Source organism: Cnephaeus nilssonii (genome assembly GCF_951640355.1).
Source record: "Cnephaeus nilssonii genome assembly, chromosome: 17".
Lineage (NCBI taxonomy): Eukaryota > Metazoa > Chordata > Mammalia > Chiroptera > Vespertilionidae > Cnephaeus > Cnephaeus nilssonii.
The window spans coordinates 36863071-36885885 of NC_137088.1; the positions used below are offsets into that span (position 1 = coordinate 36863071).

At 39.2% G+C, this 22815-nt stretch overlaps 1 protein-coding gene across 5 annotated transcripts in view; it reads right to left on the reverse strand.

Moving 5' to 3' along the window:
• The window catches only part of FANCD2 (FA complementation group D2), a 104449-nt gene that overhangs the window by 46747 nt on the left and 34887 nt on the right, over positions 1-22815 (reverse strand). For 3 of the 5 annotated variants that reach the window (XR_013814829.1, XM_079794819.1, XM_079794816.1), the window contains exons 2-14: positions 19976-20070; positions 18177-18317; positions 16475-16542; positions 16201-16304; positions 15759-15819; positions 11505-11557; positions 9844-9922; positions 6633-6757; positions 5005-5092; positions 4337-4441; positions 3214-3314; positions 2460-2568; positions 2199-2234 (exon numbers count right to left, since the gene is read on the reverse strand). Coding sequence is in view for 4 of the 5 variants with exons in the window: in XM_079794819.1 (XP_079650945.1) it covers positions 2199-2234; positions 2460-2568; positions 3214-3314; positions 4337-4441; positions 5005-5092; positions 6633-6757; positions 9844-9922; positions 11505-11557; positions 15759-15819; positions 16201-16304; positions 16475-16542; positions 18177-18317; positions 19976-20039 (1134 nt within the window). In the remaining variant the exon portion in view is untranslated. Of the gene's footprint in view, positions 1-2198; positions 2235-2459; positions 2569-3213; positions 3315-4336; positions 4442-5004; positions 5093-6632; positions 6758-9843; positions 9923-11504; positions 11558-15758; positions 15820-16200; positions 16305-16474; positions 16543-18176; positions 18318-19975; positions 20071-22337; positions 22400-22815 lie in introns of all 5 variants that reach the window. The other 2 variants (XM_079794818.1, XM_079794817.1) reach the window with 1 other exon arrangement.

The window sequence follows — 22815 nt, forward strand, 5'->3', positions numbered from 1 at the left end:
CAACAATCAAGGCTTAACTACAACAAGACTGTACACAGCCCTCAAAGGGGTGCACCAAGAGTGTCCACCTCAGGTAACCGGGGAGGCTGAGCCACTGGGCCCTATAGGACACTTAGTACACAAAGCCACTCTATCAACTCAGGGAAGCAGCCAAAATGTGGAGACGAAGAAACAGGTCACAAATGAAAGAAATGGAGGAATGCAAACTACTGGATATAGAGTTCAAAACCACGATTATAAGGTTTTTCAAGAATTTTCTAGAAAAGACCGATAAATTTAGTGAGACCCTTGAGGATATGAAAAAGAACCAACTAGAAATTAAGCATACACTGGCTAAAATAAAAAATAATATACAGAGATCCAATAGCAGACTAGAGGATCGCAAGAATCAAGTCAAAGATTTGAAATACAAAGAAGCAAAAAACACCCAACCAAAAAAGCAAAAAGCAAAAAGAATCCAAAAATATGAAGATAGTGTAAGGAGCCTCTGGGACAACTTCAAGTGGACCAACATCTGAATTATGGGGGTGCCAGAAGGAGAGAGAGAGCAAGATACTAAAAACCTATTTGAAGAAATTATGACAGAAAACTTCCCCCACCTGGTGAAAGAAATATACTTTCAAGTCCAGGAAGCGTAGAGAACCCAGAACAAAAGGAATCCAAAGAGGACCACACCAAGACACATCGTAATTAAAATGCCAAGAGCAAAAGACAAAGAGAGAATATTAAAAGCAGCAAGAGAAAAACAGTTAGTTACCTACAAGGGAGCACCCATATGACTGTCAGCTGATTTCTCAACAGAAACTATGCAGGCCAGAAGGGAGTGGCAAGAAATATTCAAAGTGATGAATAACAAGAACTACAACCAAGATTATTCTACCCAGCAAAGCTATCATTCAGAATTGAAGGCCAGATAAAGAGCTTCACAGATAAGAAAAAGCTAAACGAGTTCATAACCACCAAACCAGTATTATATGAAATGCTGAAAGGTATTCTTTAAGAAGAGGAAGAAGAAAAAGGTAAAGATAAAAATTATGAACAACAAATACATATCTATCAACAAGTGAATCTAAAAATCAAGTGACTAAAAAATCTGATGAACAGAATAATCTGGTGAATATAATAGAATAAGGGGCATAGAAAGGGAGTGAACTGACAATCCTCGGGGGGGGGGGGAAGGAGAGTGGGGGGTGCGGGAAGAGACTGGACAAAAATCATACACCTATGGATGAGGACAGTGGGGGGGGGGGGGGTAAGGGCATGGGGTGTGGTGGGAATCGGGTGGAGGGGAGCTATGGAGGGAAAAAAGAGGAACAACTGTAATAATCTGAACAATAAAGATTTAAAATTTAAAAAAAAGAAAAAAAATTACTGTGAAAAGTTGGACTATCTGTCAAAGGAAAACGGTTAAATAAATTATGATAGGCACTTTCAGAATATTATACAGCTATTAAAAATAAGACTCTCTCTCCCCTCCCTCCTTCCCTTCCACTTGGTTGAGAATCGTTCCAGTACCAAGAGGTCAATGGTTCAATTCCCGGACAGGGCACATGTCCAGGTTGTGGGCTTGATCCCTGTTAGGAAGTGTACAGGAGGCAGCTAATCAATGTTTCTCTTTGATCAATGTTTTCTCTCTCTCTCTCTACCTTCCTCTCTCTCTCAAATCAACAAAAACTTATTTAAAAAAAAAAGAAATTCAATCATCTGACTTCTTAACAGAAGACGACATTTCCAGAATTAAGAGAGATTCAGTATCACTGCCTTGACAGTGGATGGATTCACTCTGGTCAGATTTACATACGCAAAGAGAAGTAAAACATGGGAATGCCATTAACTTGACAATTCTATTTGGTGGGAGGGAAGACAATCAGACAGATACAGGGACCTAACTGATGATCCAGGTGACTCTAGTCTTCAGCTCCTCAGCAGCAGGATTTGGCTTCTTTGCAATGCACTATGCTCATTTGGAATGTTAACATTTTCCCTTATGGATATTTTAGGCTTAGTTTATTGCCAGAATAAATGAGCAGGAAAGACCATCTGGCAAGTCACCCCCTCATATCATCTTCCCCAGACAGCTTGTTTTCATTAGAGCAGCTAGAGAAGACATAGAAGGGATGACTGGAGGGAGCAAGGAAAAAAACACTAGCCAATTTCACTAATTTTAATACTTAAAACTCATAGTACGTGAACATTACCTTATGTTCAGACCCTGGTGCAATGTGTTCAATTGCCTGGAAAAACAAGGGTCACAAATATATTACAACACATTAGTAGAATACTTCTCATTTTATTCAACATGCCTTGTTCTCTTATTTGAGAACCAAGCAACCACCATCTATCATTTCTTCTTAAATGACTTTTAAGACTTTTATTTCAATTTACCTTTACTTATATATCTATTACTAATTGCCACCCATTTCCTCCTTAATATTTAAAGTTCCAAAGAGCTCACTCACCTTAATCCAGGCTTCAGAAATGGTTTTCTCATATCTAACAGTTGACTTTATTATGTCAAAAATAAGAAAAACACAGTCCTCATCGCTGTTTTCTTGGTTTCCTGAAGAACTACAAGAAGCAAAAAGGGAATAAAATCATTCTTCCACTTAACAGAGAGGAACCTGGGTTCTTGTTTATCCATGTAGCCTGGAACAAATCACAACCTCATGTGTAAATGGCTAATAAACTTGTATAGCAGTCTATGTGGGATTGATGTGAATAGCCAAGAGAATACACACACACACACTAGAGGGCCAGTGCACAAGATTTGTGCACTCAGGGTCGGGGGGAGGGGAGTCCCTCAGCCGGGCCTGTGCCCTCTTGTAGTCTGGGAGCCCTCAGGGGGATGTCTGATATCCTTAGTGCTACCGCAGAGGCAGGAAAGGGTCCTGCCACTGCTGCTGCACTTGCCAGCCGTGAGCCCGGCTTCTGGCTGAGCAGCACTGACCACCAGGGGGCAGCTATTGCATTAAGTGTGGTCAATGCACAGCATAGCAACTGGTCGTTCTGCCGTTCAGTTGATTTGCATATTAGCCTTTTATTATATAGGAGGATAGGACTTGAAAAAATGTACAGTATTCCATGAGTATAATATTACTGCCATTCTTTATAGTTGTAAATATTAAGATCTACTGTCCTGGCTTCAGGATAAATATCAGAAAACTTTCCTTGCTTATGTGAGAAAAAGGATGGTAATAGTCGATAAGCTTATACCGTGTTTGGCCTTTATTTTTCATCTTGCTTTGGGAAGCCAGAAACCGTGGTGGCAAAATACAATGCTGCAGATCCAACCTCTCCCGAAGATCAGAAATTACCTGCGGAAAGTAAGTATTATCTATGTATTCTGTTCGTGCATAGCAAACAGGCACAGTCCACTCTCTCAAAGGAACTGTAACAATGTCCTGAAAGACTGAGGAAATAGGATTATTAAATATTAAACAAGGCATTTTGAAAAAGAGTTGATGAAAATAGCTAATAGAAGTATAGTATGTCATACCATTCAAAATCCCAGAATTTGGAGGTATTACACTGAAATAGTAAATATATCCTGTAGCAGCTTATATAGAGCAACAAATCTGGTCAATAGCTCCCCTGCATACCATCTGGATTCATGAGCTTTATAAATTAGTTCGGACAGAAAAGAGCAATTAGAACCTATTAATTTAAGTAATTTATCTTCATCTAGGTTAGTCTTCTATATATGTATTTACATATACATATACATATACATATACATATACATATATATATGTGTGTATACACACACACACACACACACACACACACACACACATGTGTGTGTGTATTTTTTAATTGATTTCAGAGAGGAAGAGAAAGAGAGAAACATCAATGAGAGACAATCATTGATCAGCTGTCTCCTACATGCTCCTACTAGGAAACAAGCCCAAAACATGGGCATGTGCCCTGATTGGGGAATCGAACTGTGACCTTTTGGTTCATAGGTCGACGCTCAACCACTGACCCATGCCGGTCGGATTAGGTTAGCCTTTTTTTATTGATGAATTTCACAAGAGCACCACTGCACTTCTCTGTACTCTCTAGGGCAGTGATGGGCAACCTTTTGAGCTTGGTGTGTCAAACTTCGCCAAAAAACTGAGCATAACTCTGGTAGTATGTCACTTTGAGGAAAAAACATTATTTCGCAAATGTTTCATCCTCAGGAGCAGCAAATGTTTCATCCTCGGCATGCGGCCGCTGGGCCGCGTGTCATCAGAAATGGCTACGCGTGTCAGTGCTGACACGCGTGTCATAGGTTCGCCATCACTGCTCTAGGGTCTAGCACCCTACTAATGTTAGTTGGGAAATAATAGGTTACCTCAAGTGCATCCATGGCTGTTATGGAATGAAGAATGAACTTGATTATCACAGGTAAGTCCTCCAATTTGACAGATGACAGCTTACCCATTACCAACTGGCGGACCTAAACATAAAAAACATGAAAACATTAAACATTTCAGATTAATACTTCAACCTAATACTGACTTGGTAGGTAAAATTAGAAAAATCATTTCTCTCACTAAGTTTTCTCACATGTAATTCAGGAACAAAAACATCAATATTTTACTTTGTTCCAAATTACAAGCTTTCAATTGTTAACACCACAGTGATAAATGTGTGCTATCATGTTATATTTTGGAGCCTGAATTTTCCACTGGCTAGAGGAAAGTATAAAAAATTGTTATTTCTATGGAGAGCAGCTTGTAAATATTCAAGCAACATAGATTACCACTAAAACTTACTGCTTAAAACATAGCAGTGAACCTGTTATAGTATGACACATGAAATTCATTGAAAAGAACAAAAGAGGGGAACGGGGTTGGGGGGTAGGGGAAAAAAAAAGAACAAAAGAGATCAAATGTCATTCAATATTGTTTCAAAAGGAAATTTTCATTACATACGACTGCTCCCAGGCAATGACTGACTGACACTGGCTGTAGAAGGTGAGAGAGTTGGCTCTGCTCTGGAGAGCAGAATCTTCCCTACCTTAGACAGGAGCTGCGGGTCAAGTCGGAGGCTGGAAAGGACATCCAGGATGGGGACAGTAAGTGAAGTATTCTCTGTTAGAAGGTCACTGTGAATGGTGGAAAAAGGAAAAGCTGTGCAACTTTCATCAGAGCTGGGCAGATAACAACTTGGGGAAAATCACTCAGAGTATGGGAAGAAAGGCTATACTTACTTCCCATTAAATCTGTTCATAGTATGTTTCATTTAAAATTGTTCTGGCCCTAACTGGTTTGGCTCAGTGGATAGAGCATCGGCCTGCGGACTAAAGGGTCCCAGGTTCGATTCTGGTCAAGAGCATGTACCTTAGTTGCAGGCACATCCCCAGTAGGGGTGTGCAGGAGGCAGCTGATCGATGTTTCTCTCTATCCCTCTCCCTTCCCCTCTGTAAAAATAATAAAATATATTTTTTAAAATTGTTCTGATTAAAAAAATACATGTTCATTATAAAAAATTCAAACAGAGTAGAAATAAGATGTCCTCCCTTAGCATCCCCACTACCCAAAACAAAGGAAACCCACTATTGAGTTTGGTACATATCCTTCCTGAGAAAAGGAAAAAGAAAACTTACAATTATAATGGCATGTGATAAATATGATAGATATATGTGCAGGGTGCTACAGGAACAAAGGGTAGAGAAGGACAGTGATAGATTCTAAGAGAAGGCTACCCGAAAGAACAAGCTGGAATTAAGCAGGCAAAGTGGACGGTACAGTGCTATAGTCAGAGGGAACATCCTGCCCCAAAGCACAAAGACAAGAAATCCCTGAGCATTTTTTGAGGTAGCTTTGCAGACAGCTAGAGAAAATGAAGTATTACAAACCAGATTTTTAAAAACTACTACTTCCAGGATAAGTGAAGTAGCATTAAAACAGAAACACTAGTCCTCGCTCATTTAGCTCAGTGGATAGAGCATCGGCCTGTGGACTGAAGGGTCCCGGGTTTGATTCCTGTCACGGGCACATGCCCAGTTTACAGGCTCGATCCCCAATGGGGGTTGTGCAAGAGGCAGCCGATCAATGATTCTCTCTCATCATTATGTTTCTCTCTCTCTCTCCCTTTCCCTCTCTGAAATCAATATATTAAAAAACACACAAACTAGAAATACTATTACATAAGGATACTGTTCTCCTCTTAATTACTGCCCTAGCACAATTACTATTTTTCACATAAACAATAGTAAGTAGTGAGTCTTGGCAATGGATCTGATGCATCAATGTGCATTAGAATGAATCATTTAGGAATCAAAGAATGTAGAATAAGCTTCACAAATGATTTGGATGTGTACTCATGACTGAGGACCCCTGGGGTGGAGGACATGCTAAGGAAACAAAGGGAACATGTAAAAAGTCTCCACAGACAAAATTTATATAACTAATCTTAAGCCAGATTGCATATTCACAACAGACAGAACTTTAAAAGAAAGTAAATAGGGCTACTAAATATATACTATTAGAAAAACAAGTCAAATCCTGCATCCTACTTATTGTAGGCAGGTATCATCCTCTTTTACATAAAAAAGAACACATTACTATTACTGTTTTCACAATGCAGTGATAAGGCTCCCAGAGTGGAGCCTTGCTTAGAATGGCAACAAGGTGCTTACCCACCTGAGTTCTTTCCCCACATCAGCATGCTGAGAATCCCCTAGGATCTCAGGTAGGCTGGTGATAAAGTCATGCTGAAGGTACACTGGAGCAATACTGATCAGCTGCATGATCTTGGTGGTGAGATCCTACAGTGGAGGATACTATTAGAATTGGAGCATATTACCAGGAATAGAGAAAAACTTCCTACTCATGAAATGCAGAGCTGGAATTATTTTGTGACAACTACACATACATTCAAGTTCGAAGCTAAAATTCAGAGGTGAATGACCCAGAAATTTTCATACAAGGGGTGGTAAATGGGAAAAAAAGTAGGGTGGATGGTTTATCTAACTGGTTTGTTATACACTGAGTGGCCTGATTATTATGATCTCTGAACGCATAATAATCTGGCCACTCAGTGTATATCCTATATAATAAAAGGCTAATATGCAAATTGTCCCCTCAACCAGGAGTTTGACCAACAGGCCAGGCTGGCCGGACCCTACCCATGCACGAATTCATGCACTGGGCCTCTAATATATACATATGTGTGTGTGTGTGTGTGTGTGTGTGTGTGTGTATGTACATGTATATATACATACATACACTGAGTGGCCAGATTATTATGCGTTCAGAGATCATAATAATCTGGCCACTCAGTGTATATTTTACTAGAGGCCCAGCACACAAGAGACCCAGACTGACTCCCTTCACGCCTGGCTGGGTGGGATGTGGAACCCAGGAGGTTGGCCGCCCAGCCCTGCCCCCTATCGAGATGGGGGTACGTGATCGGGGCGGGCCGGCTGGAGAGAGGGGCTGCAGGCCTATCGTGGTGGGGCAGGCTGATGGGGGGTGAGGGCATTTGGCTGGCAGGCCCAGCTCTTGATCTGGGTGGGAGAGTCCGATCAGGGACAGGCCGGCAGGGGGGAGGGGCCACGAGGTTGGCCACCGGCCCCACCCCCTGATGGGGCCATTCGCTGGCCACAGTGGGCGTCATAGCGACCGGTTGTTAGGTTGTTATGGCCGAGAGGTGCTCCACGCACCTCCTGGTGACCACTCGTTTGGCCATGATGCCTCTTGGTCTTTTATTATTATGATTTCATTTAATCTTCACAACTTTATGGAGTTTTTGCAACAATTCCCATTTTAAAAATGTGGGGCTATGTGTTGCTCAATGATACACAATAAATGACAGACCCCAAATTCCAGCCCAGGTGAGATTCCCAAAGCCATGTTGTTCCAAGTAAAGATTAAGCCTTGGAATATCTGACAAAAATTAACAGAACGATTTTAAGAATGTTGAAAAGAAATCCTTAAGCACTAGGCTCAAAATAAATTCAACTTCTGGATGAAAAAGTTGAAGAAATAAAAAAAACAAAAACCAACAAGAACAAAAACAAAAAACAAACCAAAAAAACCCTCACAGACACAGACAACAGTATGGTGATTATCAAAGAAAAAGGGGGTGAAGGGGAGTAAAGAGGATATAGGGGGATAAATGGTGATGGAAGGAGACTCAACTTAGAGAGATGAACACACAATATACAGATGATGTACTATAGAATTGTTCACCTGAAACCTATATAATTTTATTAACCACTAGAGGCCCGGTGCACGGATTTGTGCACCAGTGGGGTCCCTCAGCCTGGCCTGCACCCTCTCACAATCTGGGACCCCTCGGGGGATGTTGGACTGCCGGTTTCGGCCCGATCCCCACAGGCCAGGCCAAGGGACCCCACCAGTGCACGAATCCGTGCACCAGGCTGGTTCTAGTATGCATATAAGATCTTTGATTGCTCTCTTCCCGCCCTCCCCGCTGAGATTCATCAGTCTATTCCATGTTTCCATGCCTGTGCATTGAGCGTCTGCCTCCTAATGGTCAGTGCACGTTATAGCTACCGATCAAAAGGTCAAACAGTTGCTTAGGCTTTGATATAGTCACCTCAATAAATTAAATACAGAGTTTTTTAAAAGTACTATCATATTAATTCAAATTTATTTGATCAATTATTAATGATGTTGAGCATTTTTTTCTTACATTTATTAAACATTTGTATTAGCTTTATTGGGAATAACCTTTTATAATCCTAGCCTAGTTTTCAACTGACCATTTTTAGATTTTTCCTTTTTTTTTTTCAGAATCAGTCAATATTTTTCTCAAGTTTGTCATTTTAATTCATGAGACATACTTGTGACAAAAATTTCTACTTTTTATGGTCTTAATTCAACCACTTTTCACTTTGTGATTTTATTTATGATCTCTTTGTGCATATCTAAAGATCACATGATAAATGCAAAATTTACTTTCTGTATTTTTAATCTAAATTTTTAAAATTCAATAAAATGGAAAGTAAATTTTCCTAAGGAAAAAACAAAAAAGATTCACCTTTATTAAAGTGCTTGATAACAAATAACATAATTGCAAAACTTCCTGAAATTTTCCGTTTTAGTATAATCCCCCTCATCTCTGGTGGATGCCTAAAACCATGTATAGTAACAAACCCTATGTATGCAATGATTTTTCTAGTACATACATACCTATGATAAAATTTAATTTGTAAATTAGGCACAGTAAGAGACTATAATTTTAAAAGTTATGTGCTTGGCCGGGTGGCTAAGTGGTTGAGTGTCGACCTATGAACCAGGAGGTTGTGGTTCAATTCCCAGTCAGGGCACATGCCCGGGTTACGGGCTTAATCCCCAGTGGTGGTGTGGAGGCAACCAATTAATGATTCTCTCTCCCTTTCCTTTCCTCCCTTTAAAATCAATTTTTAAAAAAATTATGTGTTCTAGCTGGTGTTTCCCTCTCATCAATGTTTCCATCTCTCTAAAATCAATAAAAAAAATTTTTTTTAAAACGCAAAACTGCAGATAAGTTAAACAACTGTATGTAATCAAATTAAAACATTTGCAGTGAGTACAGTGGTTTGGGATACTATCGCTTTTGAGAATTAAAACACAGAAATTTATGTGCTTTGAAAAATTAAATTTCTTTCCAAATGTTTAATTTAATAAATGATACCTAGCCATCATTAAGTAAGTAAATATCTTTCTTTCTGAAAACGTAAAGGGTGAACTACCAAAAAAATCTCAAAGCTGAAAAAAGTAAATGGATGAATTTAAAAATGTAAATTTTTCTGTTTAGAAAGGGAAAAAAAGAAAACACTGCAAATTCCAAACGTTTGGTTACGTATGGAAAACACACTCTCTAAATCTAAGTCCAAAAGCCTACCTTGCCATCCACAACTCTGTCAAGCCATTTCAGTTGACTGATGATGAGTCGAGGCATGTTGATTCCATCACTGTTCATGCTGAGATGTTAGGATGAGAAGACAAGGAACTTAGCCTTTCTGATTTATACAACAGTGAGCATTTCAGCCATTCAATTAACATTTACTGAACACTTACTATGCTTTGTGCACTGTGCCAGACACACACGTGATACAAAAAAAGCATGATATATGCTTATATACCTTGAGAAAGATGTCAGGAAGAAGAGGCACTAACCATGTTAATCATGGTTATATCTGAAAAGGCTTACAGAGACAGAAAGAAAGGTCTAGAGTGTATCTTTCTCTCTTGTTTTTTTAAAAAATATATTTATATATTTTTATTGATTTTAGAGAGGAAGAGAGAGAGAGAGAGAGAGAGAGAGGAAGAGAGAGAGAGAGAGAAACATCAATGATGAGAGAGAATCATTGTTTGGCTGCCTCCTGCAACACCCCCTACTGGGAATGTGCCTGCAAACAATGTACATGCCCTTGACTGGAATCGAACCTGGGACCCTTCAGTCCGCAGGCCGATGCTCTATCCACCGAGCAAAAACCGATCAGGGCCTCTTTATATAATTTTTTAATGTCCACATGATATTCTGTTGTGTGGATGTACCTAATTTACGTAACCAATTTCTTATAGTGGAACATCTCAGTTATTTACAATTTCTTATTACTTTAAACAGTAAATCTTATTACTACTTTAATGCACAAGTATTACCTTAAGGTAAATTAGAAGACATGTTTGAGCATGAAAGGGTGTGCAAAATATAAGGTTTTGATACATACGTATAATCTACTATCCTTCAGAACGATTGAACCAATTTATATGTTCATCAGCAATGTATGAGCATGCCTGTGTATTACACTTAATAGGGAAGATCCTTTGAGAATGGAAAAAGTCTATTTACTGTTTTAAATTTGTGTCTTTCATTATTAAAGAAATTGAACATTTTTTAAAAATCTGATGCTCTTGTGTTTCTTCTTTGTGAACTGTCTGTTCATGACCTTATCTACTTTTCTATTAGGCTGCTCATTTTTCTAAGTAAAAAAAAATTTTTTTAATGTACACTATAAAATTGAAAAGGTAAAAAAAAAAAAAATTGAAAAGGTAAAGAACAGTATTCAGGGAATATCTGACTCCAGTCAATTGGCTCCCTTCCTTGGAGATAACTACTATTACCAGTTTATTGTATATTTTTCTGACACTATTAGTCAAATAAATAGGTGGAAATTTTTTTTACTGATTTAAAAAAAATGTTTTTCATTAATTCTAGAGTCAGTAAGGGAGAAAGAGAGAGAGAAAGATCAATGTGAGAGAGAAACATAGATCGGTTCCTCCTGTGAATTGAACCAGACACCTGGGTTTGTGCCCTGAATGGGAATCGAACCCAAGACCCTTTGGTGCACAGGACAATGCTCCAACCACTTTGTGATACCTGCCCAGACTAAGGAGGTGAAATTTCAAAGAAAGACAACCCAATAAATCTTAGTGGTTATTTAAGAATATGGCATCATGATAAATATGACCTTCAAAGTAATCAATGATGTTTCAGAGTAATCTTTTCAGAAACTTAAGTACACTAGGGTAATTTAAGCATTCCAGAATAACTCCACTTACCTTTCAAAAAGAAATTCTGGCAACTTTTCAAATAAGGTTTTAATAATGGCAGGCTGAAAAAGAAGACGCAGGGAGTTAGGGAATGGTCTCAAAATACACAACAGAAATGTATAATTAGTCATAATTCTCTTGGAGGAAAACCCCTGCTATAATTGAAATCCTATTGTTATTTTTTTAAATGAGCACTTTATTATTTTATTTGTTTGTTTGTTTGTTTGTTTATAATCCTCACCCACTCACCGGAGGGTATTTTTCCATTGGTTTTTAGGAAAAGTGGGTGCGGGAGAGAGGAAAAGATAGAGAGAAACATCGATGTGAGAGAAACACACCGATTGGTTGCCTCCTGAATGGGGCCTGACCAGGACCTGGGCCGGAGCCTAAAACCAAGGTACATGCAGAATTAAACCCTGGACCTTTTAGTCCACAGGCCAACGCTCTATCTACTGAGTCAAACCCACTATGGATGAAATCCTCTTATCAGAATGTCCACATGAATATTGCCTGTATTTTGAATATAAGCTATTGGAACACAAAGACTTATCAATAATTTATCTTCTGAAACACTGCAAAATATCTATCAAAGCAATATTAAAGTAATCAAATAATAAAAATGGTCAGCCCTGGCCAGGTGGTTCAGTTGGTTGGAGCTGTCATCCATACACCAAAAGGTTGCAGGCTTGATCCCCAGTCAGGGCACGTATGGAAGGCAAGGCAATGGATCAATGTTTCTCTCTCTAAAATCAGTAAAAGCATATCCTTGGGTGAGGATTTAAAAGAAAAATCATTAAGTGTGATGAACCCATGAAATGCAGACTTTAAAGATTATCAAATAGGTTGCAAGATTTCTTTTCAGACAAACAACAGGGCTCAGCTCTTAGATTTAAGCTAACTAAATTATAGTCAAGATTTTCAATGAAGCCCTAGCTGGGTAGCTCAGTTGGTTAGAGCATCATCCTGATACACCAAGCTTGCAGTTTCAATCTCTGGTCAGGGCACGTACAAGAATCAACCAGTGAATGCATAAACAAGTGGAACAATAATTTGATGTTTCTCTCTCTCTCCTCCACTTCCTCTTTCCCAAATCAATAAAAAAAAGAAGAAAAATTTCCAATGAAAAGGAAAAGGTAACAGTGGGAAAGAAAATAGAAAAAATGGAGGAAGGGATGGGATGGGAGGGAGACTTTTCATTGTATACACGGTTTTATAACTTGAGATGTTTAAACCATGTCAATGTATTGTCTACACAATAAATTAAAAAATAAAGGGAATAATGTCCCTGCAAGAGATGAAAACCTGAAATTATGCAAGAGGATGAGGACTTATTTATTTATCCAGTAAAGACTTGGCTTAACATTTACTATGTCCTCACCCAGTTCTAGGCTCTGGGGATCAATAATGAAGAAGACAACATCCCTACCTTTAAAAAGCTTATAATAGAGATTAAAAATGGTGGCAGAGTAGGAGGATGCTGCACGGACATGCTCCCAGGAACAAGCTGGAATTACAACTGAAATACGGAAAGCCTTCCTGAATAATCAATGGAAAACTCACAGGAGAGAACCCTGATACCCAAGGACTGAAGGTGGAGACCACATAGAGATTAGTAGGAGGGGCAGAGGTGTGAAAGGGCTGGCCTGGCACTCATCGATGGCAACTGAAGTCCCACAGAGATATCTCAGCTGTGGGGGGTGCCACTGAGAACTCTGGGATCTAATCCTGAAGCTGGGCTCCCCAGCAGAGAGCACCAAACTGAGGAGGGTACCCACACAACATCTAGCTGTGAAAAGCAGTGGGGTGCTGTCTGCCAGGGAGTGGCAGCTGAAAGTTCGGGCACCTCTTAAAGGGCCAACACACAAGAATTCCCTGTGGAGCCATGCAGCTTGTGCTCTGGCAGAGGGAGGGTGAAGTGGACTGGAGCTGTGAGAGCAGAACCCAAGACCGGGGACTCAGGGGATAGAGCTCAGAAGGCAGTTACCCCAAGTTTCCTGGGCTGAGTCATTCCCTCACACAGAAGAGGACATCTTTCCCACATAGACATTTGCCTTGCCTGAAGGGAAGACAGTTGACACACCCTATTGGAAAACACCTTGCCCTGAGGCCACTAAAGAGATTAAAAGTAACAATTAGCCTCCAGGCAGAAGTAACTGCCCCACCCTGTTGAAAAACTCTCACCACACCTGAGGACGATTGCCTGGGGGCAATTCAAGTTGGAACCCTATCAGTCTGTAGACAGAGGCCATCTCTGGAGGCTTTGAGTCTTTGCCTGATCCAATCAGTCAGAAACTCAGTCCTGCACTAGAGGTTGAGAGGTATAGAGGATCTACCTAAAACATAGTCACAAACCCAAAGAGACAACCAAAATGAGGAAACAAAGAAACAACCCCAAATGAAAAAACTAGCAAATTCTCCAGAAGAGATAAATGAAGCAAAGATAAGAAATTTTTCTGAAACAGAGTTCAGAGTAATGATGTTAAAAATGCTCAACAGTATGAAAAAAAGGTATAGAACCTATGAAAAAAAACAGTCTGAGATAAAGAATGACATAACACAAATAAAGAACACATTGGAAGGAATACACAGCAGATTAGGGGAAGCTGAGGATCAAACAGTGAATTAGAAGACAGAGTTGAAAATATCACTCAGAGAACCAAAAAGAAAAAACAATTAAAAAAACAGGAGGACAGCTTAAGGGAGCTGTGGGACAATGTGAAACGTAACAATATTAGAATAGTAGGTGTGCCAGAAGTGGCAGAAAGGGAGAAAGGAATAGAGAAGGTGTTTGAAGAAATAATGGTAGAAAACTTCCCTAACCTGGTAAAGGAAAAAGTCACACAAGTTCAGGAGACACAGAGAACCCCAAACAAGAAGAACCCAAACAGACCCACACCCAGACACATCATAATTAAAATGCCAAAAATTAAAGACAAAGAGAGACTCTTAAAGGCAGCAAGAGAAAAGAAAACTGTTACCTACAATGGAGTTCTAATAAGGCTGACATCTGATTTCTCATCAGAAACTCTACAGGACAGAAGGGAATGGCATGAAGTACTCAAGGTAATGGAAAGCAAGGATCTGAGACAAAGATTACTATATCCAGCAAGACTATCATTCAAAATAAATGGTCAAATAAAGAGCTTCCCAGACAAAAAAAAAAAAAGGCTAAAGGAGTTCATCACCACCAAGCCAGCATTACAAGAAATGCTAAAGGGACTGCTGTAAGGGACTGTTGAAAGAAAGAGAGAGAGAAACCTAGCCATACAGAATTAAAATAGCTATAAATAAGTACCTCTCAATAACCCTAAATGTAAATGGATTAAATGCTCCAATCAAAAGGTGTAGGGTAGCTGAATGGATATAAAAACATGACCCAACTATACTGTATGCTATCTACAAGAGACCCACCTCAAAACAAAAGACACACACAGGATGAAAGTGAAGGGATGGAAAAAAATTTTCCATAGAAATGGAAAAGGAAAAAAAGCTGGAGTAGCAATACTCATATCTGACAAAATACTTTAAAAGCATCATGCTAAGCGAAATAAGCAAGTCGGAGAAAGATAAATATCATATGATCTCACTCATTTGTGGAATATAATGAACAACATAAACTGATGAACAAAAATAGAGCCAGAGGAGGGGGGGCGGATATTCTAGAATATAATAGAAGTAATCCTGCTATTTGCAGATTTTTAAAATTTCCTACAAATTTTGTGATATCATACTATGTTAGTACAGTTTTGGTAATATTATTATACTTAAAATCCTTTTATTCTTGAACTATTAATGCTTATTGCATGTAATATTATTCTAGTAAGATCATTTTTCTTGTAAAAATAAAAATAGAGACCACATGATGAAAAAAGTAAAAATAAAATAAATTTAAAAAAAATAAAGGAGAGGAAAGGGCAAAATTAATTTAACAAGCAAATTAAGAGCTAAATGGGAGATGACTCAGATGTGAACATGGCTGAGATATAGAAGGCTACTCAGGCACACCGGATGAAACTTTCCAAATAGAAAACAGGCCAAAGGAATAAATGAGACATCGAAATGTATTGGGCTAATCAGCTCAGTCCAAAGACAAAGACACTGGCGTACCAGATGCATTTCAGCAACAGGGCTATGGTAAACTGTTGCAAACCCAAACACTCCCATTAAGCCTACTCTACCCTGTGTGCTCCAACCACTTATGCTTGGGCATACACCACAGATCACATCCAACAAATGTTCACAAAAAAAGTGGCAGAATCTCACCTGTAATATGTCAATCCCCAGAAGCAATTTAATGAGGCTCTTAGAGTAAGATGTGCCCATGCTGTAAAAATAAAGAAATTTGTTTTCTATGTTTTAATATGCTTACTATTTCTCCATAAAATCGGTTAAATATATAACCTTTATAGAGAAACTAACCTGGTAGATAAGAAATACAGAACATCAGAAGATGGCTCTTAAGCCAGGGAAAAGTAGAGTTGAAATTTTATCAACACAAGTGAGAAACATTCTAGAAAACACTCTGGTTCTTAGTCTCATAACTATAAACTTAATAATTTACAAGTCAGGATAAAACTCTGAGGAAAAGAGAACTATAAATCAAAAGTGAAATTCCCAAAAATTGCATTTTGCACCCCCACCCCCATCCCCACCAGTTAGTGTAACAGACTAAATTTCAGCACTGTTCCACGCCTCCTCTCCACACCTGGCTTCCTCATTCTGCAGACGTTCACAAGACAAAAGACAGTTTCTGAAAATGTCTTGATCCTCAATGTAAGACTCCAGGCCATTAACAAATTCTTCTATTATCTTAATGAAATTTAAAAAAAAAAAAAGACAGGGTAAGATTTTTAGTTTAACATTTGTTGTGGGTTAGCTAAAAATCATTCTAGTACATTCAACTTTATGCCAATTCCTTTAAATTTTCAATTCCAGAGTACTGCTAGCAAAAGTAAAAGTACCAAGGAGAAAATACATACTTTGGGATAAGAAGGATGTTTTCTCAGAGTCTGAAACAGCTTTCTTTGGAAAACGATTTGATCCACAGCTATGAAAAAAGAATAGCTGGTCACCAGAGTCTTTAACCTCTCCTACCATAGTTTACTTTCCTCAAGAACTAAGTTTCCTATCTGATGAAATGAATAAAGATATTTACAACCTAGCCCTGACCGAATGGCTCAGTTGATGGGAGCGTTCTCCCATACACCAAAAGTTTGCAGGTTTGATTCCCGGTTAGGGCACATACTTATGTTGCAGGTTAGATCCCCAGTCAAGGTGCATAGGGGAGGCAAATGATCGATGCTTCTCTATCTAAAATCAATCTATATATATAAAACCCTAATATGCAAATAGACCAAACAGTGGAATAACCAAACAACCAGGTCGCTATGATGTATGCTGACCACCAGGGAGTGTGTGCGGAACATGGCAGGCATCGGCAGCAGAGCAGAGAACATGGCGGGCATCGGCCGAGGCGGGATGGTGGAACAAGTGAGCAGGGGCGCTAGAGCAGGGTCGCTGTCATCGGGTAAAACCTCTGGTGGTTACTGAAAATTCATTGCTCCTGTGTGCCACGGTCTTGCTGGGTGCCTGCATCTGCTACTGGCGCCAGCCCCGCTTGCACCCACTGCTGATGCTGGCCCCAATTGCTTGGTGCCATCAGCACATGTGAGTGGTGGCAGTGGGAGTGGGACTGCCGGCACACAGGGGACCGGGGTCTGTGGCGGGAGGGGCTGGGCGGGGGCGAGGAGGATGGGCCAACACCCACCCGTATGCCCACTGCAGCCTCACGGCCCACAGTTCTTTTCAAGGTGCATGAAATCATGCACTGGCCCCTAGTAAAAACTTATGCTCAGGTGAGGATTAAAAAAAGAAAAGATAGCCTGGCCAGCATGGCTCAGTGGCTGAGCATCGACCTATGAACTAGGAGGTCATGGTTCAATTTCCGCTCAGGGCACATGCTTGGGTTGTGGGCTCAACCCCCAGTACAGGGCAAACAGGAGGCAGCCAATCAATGATTCTCTCTCATCATTGATGTTTCTATCTCTCTCTCCCTTAAAAAAAAAAAAAAGAAAAAGATATTTACAACCTAATTCAAAGCCAAATATTCTAAACCCACAGTAAAACAAAGGCAGCTTTGACAGAGAATAGCTACTAAGTGTTCTAAAAATGACATGCTGTTACCTTAGCAGGATGAAATAATCTATGCCTCAAAAGCAGGCGCTTACATGCTTATATGGATACTAGAGGCAAATCCGTGCACTCGAGGGGGTCCCTCAGCCCGGCCTGCACCCTCTCCCAGTCCGGGAGCCGTTGGGGGATGTCCGACTGACCGTCTATTTGCATATTAGCCTTTTATTACATAGGATATAAATTTTCTTCTAAAACTATTCTGACACAGATCTAACTGTTCTAAGGGTATTAATTTACTTTTTCATAAGAAAACACAAAGCAATACTATTATATAACAGTTTTCTATAAAAGGAGACAGGGGGTCAGAATTACTTTACTTAACATGTATTTATCAGGACCAAAGACTATAATAATATTCTCTAAAAAGCAATTTCAATTTTATCTTTGTCTCAAGACAAATGGTGCTCCCATTTCTAATCTTCGTTCCTTTCTATTTAGAAAACCCATGATTCACTATACCCAGAGAAAAGAGTTATATCAAAATATCACCTAGCTGATTCTGACTCTCTCCTGTTTTAAGAATAATTCCTGATGTCTTAAGAAGCTTTAAAAATGCACTGTCATTTTCTTCAACTTCATAATAAACATGTGATTTCTTTGTCTTTTTGGAGCGTGGTTGCTTCCTGGCATCTGAAAATAGACAAAATTTTCAAGATTGTGAAAAAAAATTAAGAATGTGACAAATAGTAAAGCAAAGATAAAACTGTAAACCCTACAATAACCCTAAAAGAAAAGTTGATAGGTTCCTGAAGAATTATATTAGAATTGACAGTGTAGTAAAATTTTATTTCTAACAATGGTCCAATAGTGGCTTCCAAACAAACAGAATAATCAATAAATATAATTGTTTTCATCTATTAAGCTTACATTAGAAAATTCAAAATGTGCCATTTCTAACAATAACCATGGAAATGTTTCCACCCAAATTCTAAAGCAGTCAGGGTCTCTCAAGCTGATGTCTGCAAACCATTGCTCTATAACCACTGGAAACCTTATTAAAAGAATATTCTTCGGTCACATCCCAGAGCTTATGAAATAAAAATTCTGGGAATGGGGCATGGGAGTCTGAATTTTTAATAAGCTCTCTAGGTAATAATCCTGATGCACACCAAAGTTTGAGAACCAATTATCTTTATCTAGCTGCAGGGGTAGAAGACTGGGGCAGATTCTCCTGCATAATATCTTTGAATACAAAGACCAGACTGGTTCCATCCCAAGGCTTTCAACCCATGAGAAGTAATAAAACATAATTAACAAACAAAACAAATAGGTATTTGATGTTAAACATGATTACATTCCTACTCTTCTCCCCTGATACAAGTTAGAATCGCCGTAATAGGGTAGATGAGTGTAATAAATGGAAAAACTATCAACTTCTTGTCAGAACTCTTGGGCCTCTGTCAATCACATTCTTACATGCACCGAGTCTAATTCCTTGCCTCTGGTATGCTTTCTTTGATATGATGCATTTCTTTATATATCACTATCAGAGCATTTATCTAGACCATAACTTTTTTAAGGCAGGGGACCATAAGTTTTTTTTAAAGGGTTGGGACTATATTGTATCTTTGTATCCCAGCACCTAGATAATGTATAATAGGTAAGCTCTATAATACTAACTCCTCTTATAGATGTGGAAACTGATACTCAAGAGACTATAGGCATGGAATCAGAGGCAGAAACTCAATCCCAAATCTCCTGATATAAATTCTGTGTGCTCTATCCATTAAGCCTTGATGACTCCCAGCATTTGAAAATAGGAACATCATATCTCTTTAAGTGCCTCACATGTTTATTTTATTAATTTTATTGGAGTGACTGGTTAATAAGAGTATATAAGTTTCTAATGTACAATTCTATAAAACATCATCTGTATATTGCATGGTGTGCTCACCATCCAGTGAAGTCTCCTTCCGGCACCATATATTTGACCCCTTTTATCCTCTTCAACCTATCCCCATCCTCATTTCCCCCTTTGATAGCCACCATACTGTTGTCTATGAGTTTTTGTTTGTTCATTTGTTGCTTTCTGTTTTATATCTCACATGAGTGAAATCATATGGTTCTTATGCTTTTAATATGACTTATTTCACTTAGCATGATACTCTCAAAATTTACTCAAGTTGTCACAAACGCAGTACTTTATCTTTTCTTATGGCTGTGTAGTATTCCATTATGATTGGATAAAGATGTGGTATAAAGGAAAAGTATTCAGCCATAAGAAAAGATGCAATACTGCCACACACATTTGCTATAGAAAATACAGCAACAAATGAGTAAATACTTACTAGAGGCATCTTCTGTCAGGGTGTCTTTATCCTCAGATTTTGATAGTCGTCTTTTGGAAACCATTTTGACCAATTTTCTGCAGTTAAATTATTTTCTACAGCAAAATCAGAGAACAGAAGTGACCCTCTCAAAGCTAGATAAATTCTGAGAGATTAAAGCTATAGCTCAAAGAAAACTACTCTATTCAAAACTGAAGTGGTTCTAGTGTTTACACTAATGCTATCTAAATCCAGGTGTTGAGAAAATTTCAACCCCTATATCTGGTCAATACTCTCTTACTTTCAAGACTTGTTTACCCAGTTGCCTTTTTAGCCAGACCACTTCCCTGTTTTAAATCCTCACCAGAGGACACGTTTTTATTGATTTTTAGAGAGAAATATCAATGTGAGAAACATCGATTGGTTGCCTCCCATATGCACCCCAGCCAGGAATCGAACCCGAAACCTAAGAATGTGCCCTGACTTGAAATCAAACCTGAAACCTTTTGGTGTACAAGATAATGCTCCAACTAACTGAGGCACCAGGTCAGGGCCAGACCACTTCCCTCTTGCTGAAGAACAAAACCCACAGTTCTCTGACAGTCAAGATCCTTCATTTTCTAGCCCCAAACTATACCTCTCCTATAATTTAATAATACAACACTACACATTAGGGACTGTGCTAGGTGCTGGGGTTACAATTATGAACCAGACATGATGCCTGACCTCAGGGAGTTCACAGTATAGTAATGAGTAGTCTTCATGTAATTATTTAACTACAGTCATGCCCTGCACAAGGATGTTTCAGATGACAGACCACATATACCACAGTGGTCCCATAAGATTATAATGGAACTGAAAAATTCCTATTACCTGGTAACATAAAAGCTGTTATGTCATAGCGCAACACATTATTCACACATTTGTAGTGATGTTAGTATAAACAAACCTACTATGCTGCCAGTTATAGAAAAGTATAGTGCATACAATTATGTATATATTAGTTGATAATGATAATAAGCAACTATGTTATTGGTTTATGTATTTATTATACTATAATTTTTTAAAATATACTTTATTGATTTTTTTACAGAAAGGGAGAGAGATAGTTAGAAACATCGATCAGCTGCCTCCTGCACACCCCCTACTGGGGATGTGCCCACAACCAAGGTACATGCCCTTGACCGGAATCGAACCCAGGACCTCTCAGTCCGCAGGCTGACGCTCTATCCACTGAGCCAAACCGGTTTCGGCTATACTATAATTTTTATCATTACTTAAGAGTATACTATTTCTACTTATTTAAAAAAAGATTTGCTATAAAACAGCTGTGTACACAGCAGCAGCCTCATACATCTGGTGTTTACCGCTTGATGACATCATTTTCTCTTCTGCTTGATTTAATCTTGTGTTGTGTTGCATAGTAACATGCAATATAGGCCTAGAAGCCAGAGGCTATAGCATATAGCCTAGGTGTGCGGTAAGCTATACCATCTAGGTTTGTGTTAAGTACACTCTCTGATGTTCGCACAATGATGAAACTACCTATGGATGCAATTCTTAGAATATATCCCCATGATTAATCAACACATGACTATACAGTTGTGTGCTATAAAAGAAAAACATAGGCTGCTATGAGGGCTTACAAGGAAATTTAGTCTAGTTAGGGTGGCGGTGATGAAGAAAAGTAGTGACAATTTCTCAGAGATAAATAATCTCTTTGAGAAGGTGACTTTAAGCAGGGACCTGAGGGCTGAAATAGGAGCTAGTAGAAGAGGTACGAGAAGAGTAGTCCAGGCAGAGAAAAACTCCAGTGAGACAGGAAGGAGCTTGTAGAATTAGAAATGAGGCTGCAGAGGCAGGGGAGGGCCTGAAACACAGGGCCTTCTAGCCTATCTTGTAAACCAGAAAAGTGTTCTTTTTACCCCAAATGCTCTTATTTGCCTGGAAACTACTATTCATCCTTTTTTTTTTTCTTTTTAAATTACTTTATTGATTAAGGTATCACATATTTGTCCTCAACCCCCCCCCCCCCCACACACACACACACTATTCATCCTTAAAGACTCAATTAAATGTCATCTTCCTTGAAAAATGTTCCTCTAGCCTGGCTGGCGTGGCTCAGTGGTTGAGTATCAACCTATGAACCAGGAGGTCAGGGCACATGCCCTGGTTGCAGGTTCGATCCCCAGTGTGGAGCGTGCAGGAGGCAGCCAATCAATGATTCTCTCTCATCGTTGATGTTTCTATCTCTTTCCTTCTCCCTTCCTCTCTGAAATCAATAAAAATAATAAATTAAGAAAAAATGTTCCTCATGCCCTGGTTGGAGTGTCCTCCCATACACCAAAAGGTTGCCAGTTGGATTCCCAGTCAGGGCACATACCTAGGTTGTGGTTCGATCTCCGGTCAGGGTGTATACAGGAGGCAACTGACTGATGCTTCTCTCTAAAAGTCAATGAAAATATGTTCTCAGGTGAGGATTTAAAAAAAAAAAAAAAGGAAAATGTTCCTCCTATCCCCAAGGAAGTATGCTATTCCAGCTTTTCTGCTCCACTGAGGTATCGAGGAGCCCTTTCCACATCACATTAAACTGTAGATCTCCTTGAAAGCAGGAAACCCAGTGTCACTTATTTCAGTATCCCTAGTACCCAGCACAGTAACTGGTATAAAAAATTTTTTCTGAAAAACATTTTTTTTTTCTGAGCCCCACCAGCGTGGTAGAGCGTCCACCTATGAACCAGGAGGTCACGGTTGAATTCCTGGGCAGGGCACATGCTGAGATTGCAGGCTCCATCTCCAGTAGGGGGTGTGCAGGAGGCAGCCGATTAATGAATCTCTCTCATCATTGATGCTTCTGCGTC